Source organism: Oncorhynchus mykiss, chromosome 5 (genome assembly GCF_013265735.2).
Source record: "Oncorhynchus mykiss isolate Arlee chromosome 5, USDA_OmykA_1.1, whole genome shotgun sequence".
Lineage (NCBI taxonomy): Eukaryota > Metazoa > Chordata > Actinopteri > Salmoniformes > Salmonidae > Oncorhynchus > Oncorhynchus mykiss.
The window spans coordinates 93,357,558-93,375,388 of NC_048569.1; the positions used below are offsets into that span (position 1 = coordinate 93,357,558).

Consider the following 17,831-nt stretch of genomic DNA (forward strand, 5'->3'; position numbering starts at 1 on the left):
ATGGCAAGTCCAGACAAACAGAAAAATGGTATGAGTTCCTCCATATCTCTACTGTAGCTTAACCACGGAAATGTAACTACATAAACACAACGAAAGCCTAAATATAAAAGACTAAATGTAACATGAAATGTCTAAAAACATAGAAGACGGTGAACTGTACCGTAGATAACGTCTTGTCTCTTGACCGTCTCCTTGGTGTATTTCTTCAGGTAGTGCTGGTCCACAGCCAGACTCCATGACTCCACCTATAATATACAATATATTAGATCATTCAATAAATAATAACATTATACACAAATATACAATATTAACATACAGTACCAGTCAAAAGTTTGGACACCTACTCATTCAAGGGTTTTTATTTTTTACTATGTTCTACATTGTAGAATAATAGTGAAGACATCGAAACTATGAAATAACACATATGGAATCATGTAGTAACCAATAAAAAGTGTTAAATCAAAATATATTTTATATTTGAGATTCTAGGGATTCTAGGTCTAGGGCACTGCATCGCAGTGCTAGCTGTGCCACCAGAGACTCTGGGTTCGCGCCCAGGCTCTGTTGCAGCCGGCCGCGACCGGGAGGTCCGTGGGGCGACGCACAATTGGCCTAGCGTCGTCCGGGTTAGGGAGGGTTTGGCCGGTAGGGATATCCTTGTCTCATCGCGCACCAGCGACTCCTGTGGCGGGCCGGGAGCAGTGCGCGCTAACCAAGGTCGCCAGGTGCACGGTGTTTCCTCCGACACATTAAATTAATGATGGACTGTTGTTGGCTTCTGGGTGGTTGGTTGTGTTGTGTTTCGGAGGACGCATGGCTTTCGACCTTCGTCTCTTCCAAGCCCGTATGGGAGTTGTAGCAATGAGACAAGATAGTAATTACTAACAATTGGATACCACAAAATTGGGAAGAAAAAGGGGGTTAAAAAAATTAAAAAAACATTGGACAGGCCATCACAAAGCCCTGACCTCAAACCTATAGAACATTTGTGGGCAGAACTGAAAACCCGTGTGCGAGCAAGGAGGCCTACAAACCTGACTCAGTTACACCAGCTCTGTTAGGAGGAATGGGCCAAAATTCACCCAACTTATTGTGGGAAGCTTGTGGAAGACTACCTGAAACGTTTGACCCAAGTTACACTCAATTAGTATGTAAACTTCTGACCCACTGGGAATGTGATGAAAGAAATACATCACTCTCCACTATTATGCTGACATTTCACATTCTTAAAATAAAGTGGTGATCCTAAATGACCTAAGACAAGGAATTTTTACTAGGATTGAATGTCAGGAATTGCAAAAAACTGAGTTTAAATGTGTATGTAAACTTCAGACTTCAGCTGTGTGTATATATATATATATACACACACACACACACACACACACACACACGGGACCAACGCTTTACATGATGCGTTTATATTTGAGTGTATCATAATATAATACCTCCAGGTCCTGGGCATCAGACTCCAGATCAGCTCGAAATGCAGAGTAGTACGCATCTGGTGAAGGGGAGGGGCACAGAACAACACAGCTCAAATGATTAGTGTGTGTGTGTGTAGCACAAAGCAACTCAAACTGTATTTTGAATGTAATCAATAGGTGATGTTTGTAATTGTCGCATCATATGATTTACCAATGTGTGCAATTCAATGTTAACAGTAATAATCCGAGCCACGCACCGGTCGGTAAAACCCATACTGATCTACCACGGTCTGTGTGGATGCCTGGTTGTCTTCCCACTGTATCAGCTCTAGGAGCTACAGGACTCCCAGACAGCCTAGGCTAGCAGTCTCTCCCCCACACACAACCAACCCCCCCCTTCCCTATTAGAGCTACCCCCCCTATTAGAGCTCCCCCCCCCCCCCCCCCCTATTAGAGCTATCGTCCTGCAGGCTCTCTCCAACCCACCTAATTCTACTAATCAGCTGCTCACCAGGATATTGATCAGCTGAATCAGGTTAGTTACAACAGGGCAGCAGTTCCCTCTCTAACCTACTCACCTTCTACAACGATGGAGTCAGTGGTGGATGGGGCCAGGGAGACGGCGTCCTCATTGAAGCGCCTGAGACCGGAGCGTAGGCTGTCCGGTTCGTCCATGTCCCCTGAGAGGGATCTGAAAGAGGAGCGTCACAGGTCTAGAGTGGCATAAATACTGAACATACTGAGAGAGACTGATGGACTTGTACAGACGACAGACTACTGTACACTCGCACTACAAACACAGCTGAAGACACAGAGAGACTACATTAACAATACGAGACCACGGGAGACAGGGACGGACGGCTAGGGCTAGACGGACGGCTAGGGACGGACAGCTAGGGCTAGACGGGCGGCTAGGGCTAGACGGACGGCTAGGGCTAGACGGACGGCTAGACGGCGGCTAAAGACAACAGCAGTCCAGGGGGTCATAGTCTACATGCTAAGAGAGACTACATTACAACCACCACTACCACAAATGACAACACAGCTTCAAGCCTCCCTCCTGCAGCCTGTCTACGACAGAGCTGGCTGTTTTCAGGGCCGTAGCTGCTGCATGGCATATCCCCATCAGACTGTTAAACAGCCATCATTAGCCGTGATGTAGACTTACACAAAACACAAGCTATCACACCCCCATCATACACCCACCCACCCTCACACACTCCTGCTGTAGAGACATTGAAACTCTGGTCACTTCCCATTTCACACTGCGAATTTAAACACTGTATCCTCGACGTAGCTCATCATAATATCTCTACTGGTGTACATTGTATTTTAATGACACTATTTATTACACTGGATTCTTAACATGGCTTAGTCTAATATATTGACTGCAGTACATATTCCTAGCTGATTATGTAAATTCTCCCGGTGTACAAACGCCGGCTTCCCTCTGGCCAGAGCAGACCGGGATCTAACCTTTACAGGGTAACAAGACGGGGTCGTCTGCCTGCTTGTCAGGGACCAGTGGTGTAAATGGATCCTGGTAAGAGAGACACTCTGTACCCCCCCGACATTGAACTGCTTTCTGTGTCACTGTGACCTTACTATCTGCTCCGTGAGTTCCCCCAATTCTTTGTTACAGTGCCTTGCGAAAGTATTCGGCCCCCTTGTACTTTGCGACCTTTTGCCACATTTCAGGCTTCAAACATAAAGATATAAAACTGTATTTTTTTGTGAAGAATCAACAACAAGTGGGACACAATCATGAAGTGGAACGACATTTATTGGATATTTCAAACTTTTTTAACAAATCAAAAACTGAAAAATTGGGCGTGCAAAATGATTCAGCCCCTTTACTTTCAGTGCAGCAAACTCTCTCCAGAAGTTCAGTGAGGATCTCTGAATGATCCAATGTTGACCTAATTGACCTAAATGACTAATGATGATAAATACTATCCACCTGTGTGTAATCAAGTCTCCGTATAAATGCACCTGCACTGTGATAGTCTCAGAGGTCCGTTAAAAGCGCAGAGAGCATCATGAAGAACAAGGAACACATCAGGCAGGTCCGAGATACTGTTGTGAAGAAGTTTAAAGCCGGATTTGGATACAAAAAGATTTCCCAAGCTTTAAACATCCCAAGGAACACTGTGCAAGCGATAATATTGAAATGGAAGGAGTATCAGACCACTGCAAATCTACCAAGACCTGGCCGTCCCTATAAACTTTCAGCTCATACAAGGAGAAGACTGATCAGAGATGCAGCCAAGAGGCCCATGATCACTCTGGATGAACTGCAGAGATCTACAGCTGAGGTGGGAGACTCTGTCCATAGGACAACAATCAGTCGTATATTGCACAAATCTGGCCTTTATGGAAGAGTGGCAAGAAGAAAGCCATTTCTTAAAGATATCCATAAAAAGTGTTGTTTAAAGTTTGCCACAAGCCACCTGGGAGACACACCAAACATGTGGAAGAAGGTGCTCTGGTCAGATGAAACCAAAATTGAACTTTTTGGCAACAATGCAAAATGTTATGTTTGGCGTAAAAGCAACACAGCTCATCACACTGAACACACCATCCCCACTGTCAAACATGGTGATGGCAGCATCATGGTTTGGGCCTGCTTTTCTTCAGCAGGGACAGGGAAGATGGTTAAAATTGATGGGAAGATGGATGGAGCCAAATACAGGACCATTCTGGAAGAAAACCTGATGGAGTCTGCAAAAGACCTGAGACTGGGACGGAGATTTGTCTTCCAACAAGACAATGATCCAAAACATAAAGCAAAATCTACAATGGAATGGTTCAAAAATAAACATATCCAGGTGTTAGAATGGCCAAGTCAAAGTCCAGACCTGAATCCAATCGAGAATCTGTGGAAAGAACTGAAAACTGCTGTTCAAATGCTCTCCATCCAACCTCACTGAGCTCGAGCTGTTTTGCAAGGAGGAATGGGAAAAAATTTCAGTCTCTCGATGTGCAAAACTGATAGACATACCCCAAGCGACTTACAGCTGTAATCGCAGCAAAAGGTGGCGCTACAAAGTATTAACTTAAGGGGGCTGAATAATTTTGCACGCCCAATTTTCCAGTTTTTGATTTGTTAAAAAAGTTTGAAATATCCAATAAATGTCATTCCACTTCATGATTGTGTCCCACTTGTTGTTGATTCTTCACAAAAAAATACAGTTTTATATCTTTATGTTTGAAGCCTGAAATGTGGCAAAAGGTCGCAAAGTTCAATGGGGCCGAATGCTTTCGCAAGGCACTGTACCGTTGTGTACATTCAACCAAAAGATAATATAACAAGAAGGCATCAGATTATATATAATCTGTCACAGAGACTGGAAACTCCCCCTGACGCACCCACATTTTTTGGAGTTTTATTTTTTAACAACTGTACTTTGCACAAAGTCCTGCGCACATACCACCAGAATGTGAAATGTCACACTAGGAAAAATGAGACACTTGATTTGTGCTATTTGGAAAATACCAAATGCGTTCTCTGCCACCACCAGAACTCCCCTGGGGAAATCAGACCACAATATTGTAGAAACCTACAGTTACAACTACCTCAGGCCAACCTACTGTCGGCTGCTAGAGAGGGAAAAACCTACAGTTACAACTACCTCAGGCCAACCTACTGTCGGCTGCTAGAGAGGGAGAAACCTACAGTTACAACTACCTCAGGCCAACCTACTGTCGGCTGCTAGAGAGGGAGAAACCTACAGTTACAACTACCTCAGGCCAACCTACTGTCGGCTGCTAGAGGGAGAAACCTACAGTTACAACTACCTCAGGCCAACCTACTGTCGGCTGCTGGAGAGGGAAAAACCTACAGTTACAACTACCTCAGGCCAACCTACTGTCGGCTGCTAGAGAGGGAGAAACCTACAGTTACAACTACCTCAGGCCAACCTACTGTCGGCTGCTAGAGAGGGAGAAACCTACAGTTACAACTACCTCAGGCCAACCTACTGTCGGCTGCTAGAGAGGGAGAAACCTACAGTTACAACTACCTCAGGCCAACCTACTGTCGGCTGCTAGAGAGGGAGAAACCTACAGTTACAACTACCTCAGGCCAACCTACTGTCGGCTGCTAGAGAGGGAAAAACCTACAGTTACAACTACCTCAGGCCAACCTACTGTCGGCTGCTAGAGAGGGAGAAACCTACAGTTACAACTACCTCAGGCCAACCTACTGTCGGCTGCTAGAGAGGGAGAAACCTACAGTTACAACTACCTCAGGCCAACCTACTGTCGGCTGCTAGAGGGAGAAACCTACAGTTACAACTACCTCAGGCCAACCTACTGTCGGCTGCTGGAGAGGGAAAAACCTACAGTTACAACTACCTCAGGCCAACCTACTGTCGGCTGCTAGAGAGGGAGAAACCTACAGTTACAACTACCTCAGGCCAACCTACTGTCGGCTGCTAGAGAGGGAGAAACCTACAGTTACAACTACCTCAGGCCAACCTACTGTCGGCTGCTAGAGAGGGAGAAACCTACAGTTACAACTACCTCAGGCCAACCTACTGTCGGCTGCTAGAGAGGGAGAAACCTACAGTTACAACTACCTCAGGCCAACCTACTGTCGGCTGCTGGAGAGGGAGAAACCCACAGTTACAACTACCTCAGGCCAAACTACTGTCGGCTTCTGAAGAGGGAGAAACCTACAGTTAAACGGTCTAGATCAGGCACGACAACAGTATCACTCATCTCCAGGGGTGTTTTGACTGTACTATGTGGGAGGTATTTGAGGACAGCAGCTCTGATCTGGATGAACTCACAGATGATGTTTCAGACTAATGTAAACGTCTGTGTTGAGTCAGTTGTGCCACTAAAACCTGTAAAATCTCCCCTAACAATAAGCCTTGGGTCTCAAAACATCTAAATCAATACTTAATAGGAAGAAGGCAATTTATGCTGGAGGTCATAGACAGGCTTTAAGAGATGTACAATGTGAGATCAGTTTATGCTGAGGGGGATGGACAGGATGTAAGAGATGTACAACGTGAGATCAGTTTATGCTGAGGGGGATGGACAGGCTTTAAGAGATCAAAAGACAGATACTGGTGGACAAGGAGGCATAGAAGCAAAGGGTGGAGAGGAGCCTCTCCTCAGGAAACTCAAGGGTGGCCTGGCAAAGGATTAAATCTATGGCTAGTTCTCCCCCACAAAGGCAGGGGAAAAACCAGTGCTGACCTTAGGCTGTCCTCCGGGATGTGTTTTGTCCCCACTCCACCACAGGGATGTGTTTTGTCCCCACTCCACCACCAACACAGGCTCTCCTCAGGGATGTGTTTTGTCTCCACTCCACCACCAACACAGGCTCTCCTCAGGGATGTGTTCTGTCCCCACTCCACCACCCACAGGGATGTGTTCTGTCCCCACTCCACCACCCACAGGGATGTGTTCTGTCCCCACTCCACCACCCACAGGGATGTGTTTTGTCTCCACTCCACCACCAACACAGGCTCTCCTCAGGGATGTGTTTTGTCTCCACTCCACCACTCACAGGGATGTGTTTTGTCCCCACTCCACCACCAACACAGGCTGTCCTCAGGGATGTGTTCTGTCCCCACTCCACCACCCACAGGGATGTGTTTTGTCTCCACTCCACCACCAACACAGGCTCTCCTCAGGGATGTGTTCTGTCCCCACTCCACCACCCACAGGGATGTGTTTTGTCTCCACTCCACCACCAACACAGGCTCTCCTCAGGGATGTGTTTTGTCTCCACTCCACCACTCTCAGGGATGTGTTTTGTCCCCACTCCACCACTCTCAGGGATGTGTTTTGTCCCCACTCCACCACTCTCAGGGATGTGTTTTGTCCCCACTCCACCACTCTCAGGGATGTGTTTTGTCCCCACTCCACCACTCTCAGGGATGTGTTTTGTCCCCACTCCACCACTCTCAGGGATGTGTTTTGTCCCCACTCCACCACTCTCAGGGATGTGTTTTGTCCCCACTCCACCACTCACAGGGATGTGTTTTGTCCCCACTCCACCACTCACAGGAATGTGTTTTGTCCCCACTTCACCACTCACAGGGATGTGTTTTGTCCCCACTCCACCACTCACAGGGATGTGTTTTGTCCCCACTCCACCACTCACAGGGATGCGTTTTGTCTCCACTTCACCACCAACACAGGCTCCCCACAGGAATGTGTTTTGTCCCCACTCCACCACTCACAGGAATGTGTTTTGTCCCCACTCCACCACTCACAGGGATGTGTTTTGTCCCCACTTCACCACCAACACAGGCTCCCCACAGGAATGTGTTTTGTCCCCACTCCACCACTCACAGGAATGTGTTTTGTCCCCACTCCACCACTCACAGGGATGTGTTTTGTCCCCACTCCACCACTCACAGGGATGTGTTTTGTCCCCACTCCACCACCCACAGGGATGCGTTTTGTCCCCACTCCACCACTCACAGGGATGTGTTTTGTCCCCACTCCACCACCCACAGGAATGTGTTTTGTCCCCACTCCACCACCCACAGGAATGTGTTTTGTCCCCACTCCACCACCCACAGGGATGCGTTTTGTCCCCACTCCACCACTCACAGGAATGTGTTTTGTCCCCACTCCACCATCCACAGGGATGCGTTTTGTCCCCACTCCACAGGAATGTGTTTTGTCCCCACTCCACCACCCACAGGGATGCGTTTTGTCCCCACTCCACCACCCACAGGAATGTGTTTTGTCCCCACTCCACCACCCACAGGAATTCGTTTTGTCCCCACTCCACCCCCCACAGGGATGCGTTTTTTTGTCCCCACTCCACCACCCACAGGAATGTGTTTTGTCCCCACTCCACCACAGCAAGCAAGGTACTTGGAGTCAAACAGACAGACCTGGATGAGATATTTAAGGTCAGGACCCTCCCCAAGGTACTGGGAGTCAAACAGACAGGCCTGGATGAAATATTTAAGGTCAGGGCCCTCCCCAAGGTACTTGGGAGTCAAACAGACAGACCTGGATGAGATTTTTAAGGTCAGGGCCCTCCGCAAGGCTCACAAAATCATTTTAGACCCAAGCCACCCCCTGTACCCGGACTTTGAACTACTCCCCTCTGGGCGCAGGTATAGGGCACCCCTCAGCAGGAAAAACACAATTAGACAATAATTTGTGCCAGGTGCGATATCTCTCCTAAATAGCTCGGGATAATGTTCCTATCCACCCAGTAAGGCCAGCAGGATAATGTTCCTATCCACCCATTAAGGCCAGCAGGATAATGTTCCAATCGACCCAGTAAGGCCAGCAGGATAATGTTCCAATCGACCCAGTAAGGCCAGCAGGATAATGTTCCTATCGACCCAGTAAGACCAGCAGGATAATGTTCCTATCCACCCAGTAAGGCCAGCAGGATAATGTTCCTATCCACCCAGTAAGACCAGCAGGCTAATGTTCCTATCCACCCAGTAAGGCCAGCAGGCTAATGTTCCTATAGACCCAGTAAGACCAGCAGTCTAATGTTCCTATCGACCCAGTAAGGCCAGCAGGCTAATGTTCCTATCCACCCAGTAAGACCAGCAGGATAATGTTCCTATCGACCCAGTAAGGCCAGCAGGCTAATGTTCCTATCCACCCAGTAAGACCAGCAGGATAATGTTCCTATCCACCCAGTAAGGCCAGCAGGATAATGTTCCTATCCACCCAGTAAGGCCAGCAGGCTCGTCTCGTTTTATTGCTATGTAACTGTTATGAAAGTTTTATTGTCAGTTTATTTTGTATTTAAAACGCCAGTTTAAAACGTGTACATGACACTGCAACAAAATGTCCCCGTAGGAACAAAGTCAGTAGAGTAAGTATTTTACATTCCATTTCATTACTGCTACAGTGCTATTTGGGTTCTTAAATCGGAGTCGTCACACCGTTCTTGATTTCTTGACATCTTTATATATATATTTTTTTTTTCCTTATATATTGTTTCAAATTTTACTGCATTGTTAGGAGCTAGTAACATAAGCATTTTGCTTCACCCACTATAACACCTGCTAAACTGTGAACACGACCAATAAACTTTAAAGTTAAACTTTAAATTTGTTTCAGGAGCTAAAAAAAAAAAAAAAAGTCAAAAATGTGTCTTTTCCTACTGCTAATTTAAACTGCATACTGTGTACTATTTAGGAAGTACTGTTAAGTAAAAACGAATGCAGTAAGCAACAAATAAAAGCACACTAGGCTCATCCTACTGAGAATGTGTCATCTATTGTGCAACTGCATTGATTGACGCCATTCGATAATTTTCTGATTATCGGCCGTTGTCAGACACGCGTGGGTCTCGAAATATGAGACGCTTCCATCAATAGTGTGCAGCGAATTCTACTAGATGAAAAGACTAAATAACTATGAGATCCTGTCATTTAAAGCACACTACATTTTTTAAAATTTCATTTGATATAAAAACACTTTTTTGTCTACCCAAAACACCTACAAGTATATGTAAGGGTATTCAGACACAACCAAATACAAAGACATCCTATGCAGCTCCTCTATTAGACATTAATTAAGGTCATATAGAACAGTGCTGTATAGAGCCTATAACTACTACAGCTGACATAGAACAGTATGTATAGAGCCTATAACTACTACAGCTGACATAGAACAGTATGTAAGGAGCCTATAACTACTACAGCTGACATAGAACAGTATGTATAGAGCCTATAACTACTACAGCTGACATAGAACAGTATGTATAGAGCCTATAACTACTACAGCTGACATAGAACAGTATGTAAGGAGCCTATAACTACTACAGCTGATATAGAACAATATGTATAGAGCCTATAACTACTACAGCTGACATAGAACAGTATGTATAGAGCCTATAACTACTACAGCTGACATAGAACAGTATGTATAGAGCCTATAGCTATTACAGCTGACATAGAACAGTATGTATAGAGCCTATAACTACTACAGCTGACATAGAACAGTATGCAAGGAGCCTATAACTACTACAGCTGACATAGAACAGTATGTAAGGAGCCTATAACTACTACAGCTGACATAGAACAGTATGCAAGGAGCCTATAACTACTACAGCTGACATAGAACAGTATGTATAGAGCCTATAACTACTACAGCTGACATAGAACAATATGTATAGAGCCTATAACTACTACAGCTGACATAGAACAGTATGTAGAGCCTATAACTACTACAGCTGACATAGAACAGTATGTATAGAGCCTATAACTACTACAGCTGACATAGAACAGTATGTATAGAGCCTATAACTACTACAGCTGATATAGAACAGTATGTAGAGCCTATAACTACTACAGCTGATATAGAACAGTATGTAGAGCCTATAACTACTACAGCTGACATAGAACAGTATGCAAGGAGCCTATAACTACTACAGCTGACATAGAACAGTGCTGTATAGAGCCTATAACTACTACAGCTGATATAGAACAGTGCTGTATAGAGCCTATAACTACTACAGCTGATATAGAACAGTGCTGTATAGAGCCTATAACTACTACAGCTGATATAGAACAGTGCTGTATAGAGCCTATAACTACTACAGCTGACATAGAACAGTATGTATAGAGCCTATAACTACTACAGCTGACATAGAACAGTATGTAAGGAGCCTATAACTACTACAGCTGACATAGAACAGTATGTATAGAGCCTATAACTACTACAGCTGACATAGAACAGTATGTATAGAGCCTATAACTACTACAGCTGACATAGAACAGTATGTATAGAGCCTATAACTACTACAGCTGACATAGAACAGTATGTATAGAGCCTATAACTACTACAGCTGACATAGAACAGTATGTATAGAGCCTTTAACTACTACAGCTGACATAGAACAGTATGTAAGGAGCCTATAACTACTACAGCTGACATAGAACAGTATGCAAGGAGCCTATAACTACTACAGCTGACATAGAACAGTATGTATAGAGCCTATAACTACTACAGCTGACATAGAACAGTATGCAAGGAGCCTATAACTACTACAGCTGACATAGAACAGTATGTATAGAGCCTTTAACTATAGAGTAGAGTTGGGACAACAAACCTAAAACTTTGATGCAGAATCTTTGGTTCTATGAACCAAACACTTATTGACCAGCAGCATAGTTTGTGTTGCCTACTGATTAATTGGCCTGGTGGTGAGTTGTTCTTGCTACTAACCCGGTGTGGCTGTTGTGGCTGTGGTTGAGGCTGGCTGCAGCAGTGTGGCTGGAGGAAGAGCTGTTGAAGGCGGCTGAGGCAGGCTGAGCACTGGGTCCCCGCGGGGTGAGGGTCATGCCTGGGATGCGCGGAGAACCGGAGGGGCAATCAAGGGCCGAAGAAGACTGGTCCCGATCCCTCAGGGCTGGGGAGACATGAGAGATGGTTAGAGCACTGCTGGACCCCCAGTAATGCTGCAGTCAGGGTCTACACTGAACCCTGCAGGAAGTGACTGGTGAGGTTGTCTCTGTGCATCAGCACCCAGACAGGGCCCCCTGGACATTGCAGCCCAGACATACCCCACGAGGGCCCCCTGGACATTGCAGCCCAGACAGACCCCACGAGGGCCCCCTGGACATTGCAGCCCAGACAGACCCCACGAGGGCCCCCTGGACATTGCAGCCCAGACAGACCCCACGAGGGCCCCCTGGACATTGCAGCCCAGACAGACCCCACGAGGGCCCCCTGGACATTGCAGCCCAGACAGACCCCACGAGGGCCCCCTGGACATTGCAGCCCAGACAGACCCCACGAGGGCCCCCTGGACATTGCAGCCCAGACAGACCCCACGAGGGCCCCCTGGACATTGCAGCCCAGACAGACCCCACGAGGGCCCCCTGGACATTGCAGCCCAGACAGACCCCACGAGGGCCCCCTGGACATTGCAGCCCAGACAGACCCCACGAGGGCCCCCTGGACATTGCAGGGAGGTCTGGCCCTGTCAACCCCTTTATTAACTGCTACAGTAGTTTCATAGTGTCTGTCTGGTGGAAGAATGTGAGGTGATACTGCTTCAGAAGGGATGTTGCTGAAGTCACGGAGACAACACACAGGGATATATTTAACACCGGACTCCTGATCTAATACTCTGGAGACCTCAGACTGGGGCGAAGGTTCACCTTCCAACAGGACAACGACCATAAGCACACACACAAGATACACTCAGAAGTGGCTTCGGGACAAGTCTCTGAATGTCCTTAAGTGGGCCCAGCCAGTGCCTGGACTTGAACCCGATCTAACATCTCTGGAGAGACCTGAAAGTAGCTGTGCAGCGACGCTCCCCATCCAACCTGACAGAGCTTGAGAGGATCTGCAGAGAAGAATGGGAGAAACTCCCCAAATACATGTGTGCCAAGCTTATAGCATCATACCCAAGAAGACTCGAGGCTGTAATCGCTGCCAAAGGTGCTTCAACAAAAGTACTGAATAAAGGGTCTGAATACTAATGTAACATGTGATATTTTCATTTTTTTATTTGTAATAAATGTGCTTTGTCATAATGTGTGTGTAACATTTAATCCATTTTTAGAATAAGGCTGTAACGTAACAAAATGTGGAAAAATGTAAGTGCTCTGAATACACGAACAACTCCCTGGAGTCTGTCGGCTCGCTCGAACACACGTCAGAGGTTTTAATAAAAGGCTAGCGCTGGCATTCGAGAAAACACCGGAAACTTCAAACTGAACAGAGATTTGTAAAAGGGCCAATATGAGAATCTTCGCATTAATGTTAACTTTATAAAACCAGGTGAGTTTCTTAAATGTTGTATTTAAAAATAAAAAAAACATAAATTCACAATGTTTCATGTCTCCAAAACCAAAACATTGAAATAAAAAATATTTGTGATGTTTTGAGATCTGATGTTTGGGGAAAGCTTGTATAAGGTCAAAAGAGCCAAGAGCTCCCACTTGTAGTATCTCAAATGACTTGAAGCCTTAAGTGGAAAGCTGTCCATTCTCCCCTGCCCGGCTGCAACGACTGAGTTCCGGGCGTGGATTCTCAATCCTAGTAACCCGTGGTGATAACAAAATATTAGCGATTTTAACTGCGCAACGTTCTATTTTCTACCGAGATTGCAAAACAACTCGCATGTTGTAGTGCCCATTTTTTAACCTCTGTGGTGAGAAATTATCTTTTTACCGTCAGTTTGTTTGAAAGAGCACCAAAACTTACACTAACCATGAGTCTTGTGGTCTGTATTGTCCAATCACAGAGCATACAAGTCATGTGATCATGTGTCATCACGTGTTCGCCATCAGATCACATGACTGGTTTTTCCTTATACTTCCAAATCCATATCCTCTCCTCCCTTGTACTCTTGCCTCCTCGTTGTCACCCCTCTCTATCCCCCATGTTCCTTCCCTCTCCTACCTTGCATCCATAAGCAAAAACAGGGCTGACCAATCACAGGGCAGCATGGTGGAGGTAAACAAACATAGTTATATAACTATCTCCAGGACCGGTCTATTTCTGGTTGGGATGGAGACAGCCTCCACGCTGCCCTGTTATTAGTCAGTTGAGCCAATCGGTTTGTTGCATATGGATGCCAAGCTGAGGAGGAGTGAGAATGGGGAGACAAGGAGGGAAGTAGAGGAGGGGGTATGGGGGGGAGAAAGTATGGGAGAGGGAATGGGGAGAGGAGAAGAGAATTGGGACAGGAGGAGAGGGGAGAGGAGAGAGGGAGATGGGGAGAGGGAAGAGGAGAGGGGGAATGGGGAGAGGAGAGATCTCTATCAATGACGGGAGATCTTGTTCATGTGATCATTCCAATGTTGTAGCTTTGAAGGGCGAAAAGTTAGCATGTGTGTGTGTTCTTGTTCTAACCTTGTGGGGACCTGAAATCCCCAAAAGACCCCACAAGGATAGTAAAACTAGTCAAATTCTCCCTCGTGGGGACATTTCCCACATCCCCAGGAGGATAAGGCTATTTTAAGCTTAGGGGTTTAGTTACAAGTAGGGTAATAGTTAAGGTTAGGTTAGGGGTTTTTAGGTCCCCACGAGGATAACAAAAGTGTGTGTGTGTGTGTGTGTGTGTGTGTGTATTTTTTCCACTCACCGAGGTTCGGCGACGCTGTTGTGGAGGTCCTATGCAGAGAATCCTTCTATCAGGAGAAAAACATACGTTTCAAGCGGAGAATTATATACAGTGCCTTCAGAGTGTATTCACACCCCTAGACTTGATCTGAATGTTTATGGTTACAGACTTAAATGGACTAAATTGAGTTTTGGCACTAGCCTACACACCATACCCTAAAATATCAGTGGAATTATTTTTTACAAATTTTAACCAAAATTAATAAAAAATGAAAAAACAAAAAATGATTTCTTGAATCAATAAGTATTCAACCCCATTGTTATGGCCTAAATAAATTCAGGAGTAAAAATTTGCTTTTGTTTTAAGTTACAATTGTTTTATTTAACCTTTATTTAACTAGGCAAGTCGGTTAAGAACAAATTCTTAATTACAATGACGGCCTCCTGCGGGGACGGGGGCTCGGATCTAAAAAAAAATTGTGTAATGTGGACTCTCAAGAATAGTGTTTAACACGATTTTTGAATGACTACATAATCTCTGTACCACAGATAATTGTAAGGTCCCTCAGTCCAGCAGTGAATTTCAAACACAGATTCAACCACAAAGACCAGTGAGGTTTTCCAATTAACTCACAAAGAAGAGCACTTATTGGTAGATGGGTAAAAATATTTTTTTAAAAGCAGACATTGAATACCCCTTTGAGCATGGTGAAGTTATTATTACACTTTGGATGGTGTATCAAAACACCCAGTCACTACGAAGATACAAGCGTCCTTCCTAACTCAGTTGCGGGAGAAGAAGGAAACCACTCAGCGATTTCACCATGAGGCCAAAGGTGACTTTACAACAGTTATAGAGATTAATGATTGTGGTAGAACTGAGGATGGAACAACATTGTACTTACTCCACAATACTAACCTAATTGACAAAGTGAAAAGAAGGAAGAATACAAATATTCCGTAACATGCATCCTGTTTGCAATAAGGCACTAAAGTAATCCTGCAAAAAAAATCATTAAAATAATTAACTATTTTTCCTGAATACAGAGTTATGTTTGGGGCAAATCCAATTCAACACATTACCAAGTACCACTCTCCATATTTTCAAGTATCATGTTATGGGTATGCTTGTAATAGTTAAGGACTGGGGAGTTTTTCAGGATGAAAAATAAACTGAATGGAGCTAAGCACAGGCAAAAATCCTAGAGGAAAACCTGGTTCAGTCTGCTTTCCATCAGACACTGGGAGATGAAGTCACCTTTCAGCAGGACAATAACCTAAACACGAGGCCAAATCTACACTTGAGTTGCTTACCAAGAACACAGTGAATGTTCCTGAGTGGACAAATGACAGTTTTTCCTTAAACTTGATAGAAAATATATGGCAAGACCTGAAAATGGTTATCGAGCAATGTTCAACAACCAATTTGACAGAGCAGAATTTTGAAAGGAATAAACGGGCAAATGTTTCCCAATTCAGGTGACGGAAAGCTCTTAGAGACTTACCCAGAAAGGTGACTAACATGTATTGACTCAGGGGGTTGAACATTTATCTAAGGAAGATATATTAGTGTATTTTTTTATTTTCTACATATTTTGTATTATTTTTTAGTTGTTTTACACAAAATATTCACATTTTTCTTCCACTGAAAAAAAAAAAAAAAGACAAATCAATTTGCATCCCACTTTGTAACAACAAAACGTGGAAAAAGCCTAAACGTTGTGAAAACTTGCCGAAGGCGCTGTAACGAAGCAAAGACATGGACAACGTTAAATTGGAGGGAGAGAACCACTTAGACGCTTCGCCTTGGCAAAACGAAGGACATCACCTTGCTTGTAAGTGCAAGACATTTGGGATCTGAATGAGAAGGTGTGAATAAATAAAAAAGTAAATCAGGAGTGCTGACCATTGGACACTTACCTTGTTCTTGCTGCTGTTACACTCAGCTAGTAGCGTCCGACAACTCTTGTGAACGTTCACTGCACAGTCTGCAAAACAGAGAGAGAGAGAGGAGAAATGAGTCTAATTTTTCAATGGGTCAACTTTATTTTCAGTTACAAAACAAATCTAAAAATGCATTTGAACAGCATTCGAGTTTTTATTTATTTCACCGTTATTTAACCAGGTAGACAAGTTGAGAACAGGTTCTCATTTACAACTGAGACCTGGCCAAGATAAAGCAAAGCAGTTGCGACACAAACAACAACAGAGTTACACATGGAGTAAAACAAACATACAGTCAATAATACAGTAGAAAAATAAGTATATATACAATGTGAGCAAATGAGGTGAGATAAGGGAGGTAAAGTTAAAAAAAAAGGCCATGGTGGCAAAGTAAATACAATATAGCAAGTAAAACACTGGAATGGTAGATTTGCAGTGGAAGAATGTGCAAAGTAGAGATAGAAATAATGGGGTACAAAGGAGCAAAATAAATAAATACAGTAGGGGAAGAGGTAGTTGTTTGGGCTAAATTATAGATGGGCTATGTACAGGTGCAGTAATCTGTGAGCTGCTCTGACAGCTGGTGCTTAAAGCTAGTGAGGGAGATAAGTGTTTCCAGTTTCAGAGATTTTTGTAGTTCGTTCCAGTCATTGGCAGCAGAGAACTGGAAGGAGAGGCGGCCAACGGAAGAATTGGTTTTGGGGGTGACCAGAGAGATATCCCTGCTGGAGCGTGTGCTACAGGTGGGTACTGCTATGGTGACAAGCGAGCTGAGATAAGGGGGGGCTTTACCTAGCAGGGTCTTGTAGATGACCTGGAGCCAGTGGGTTTGGCGACGAGTATGAAGCGAGGGCCAACCAAAGAGAGTGTACAGGTCGCAGTGGTGGGTAGTATATGGGGCTTTGGTGACAAAACGGATGGCACTGTGATAGACTGCATCCAATTTATTGAGTAGGGTATTGGAGGCTATTTTGTAAATGACATCACCGAAGTCGAGGATTGGTAGGATGGTCAGTTTTACAAGGGTATGTTTGGCAGCATGAGTGAAGGATGCTTTGTTGCGAAATAGGAAGTCAATTCTAGATTTAACTTTGGATTGGAGAAGTTTGGTGTGAGTCTGGAAGGAGAGTTTACAGTCTAACCAGACACCTAGGTATTTCTAGTTGTCCACATAACATTGAGTACATTACAAAACATGCTAATTAATATCCTATTTTCCCCAAACTTAGAAATGTTTGCACATTTATTAAAACAAAAAAAATAGAAATACCTTATTTGCATAAGTATTCAGACCCTTTGCTATGAGACTCGAAGAGGGGAAAAGTTGGGTTGGTTTTATGACTTAGCAACCAATCGTAAATGGTTTCTAACTCTCAGTATCCAAGATTGGAATGTCTGAGTGGTATAGAGAGATTCTTGCCCAAAGAACTTCAA

General features: G+C 44.6%; 1 protein-coding gene across 6 annotated transcripts in view; it reads right to left on the reverse strand.

The window, feature by feature from the left end:
• LOC110524839 (rho guanine nucleotide exchange factor 18) overlaps positions 1-17,831 on the reverse strand; it is a 111,878-nt gene that overhangs the window by 57,068 nt on the left and 36,979 nt on the right. For all 6 annotated transcript variants that reach the window (XM_036978845.1, XM_036978844.1, XM_036978843.1 and 3 more), the window contains 6 exons: positions 16,374-16,441; positions 14,476-14,521; positions 11,601-11,784; positions 2,003-2,115; positions 1,446-1,501; positions 161-245 (listed from right to left, as the gene is read on the reverse strand). In XM_036978845.1, the coding sequence (XP_036834740.1) occupies positions 161-245; positions 1,446-1,501; positions 2,003-2,115; positions 11,601-11,784; positions 14,476-14,521; positions 16,374-16,441 (552 nt within the window). The remainder of the gene's footprint in view (positions 1-160; positions 246-1,445; positions 1,502-2,002; positions 2,116-11,600; positions 11,785-14,475; positions 14,522-16,373; positions 16,442-17,831) is intronic.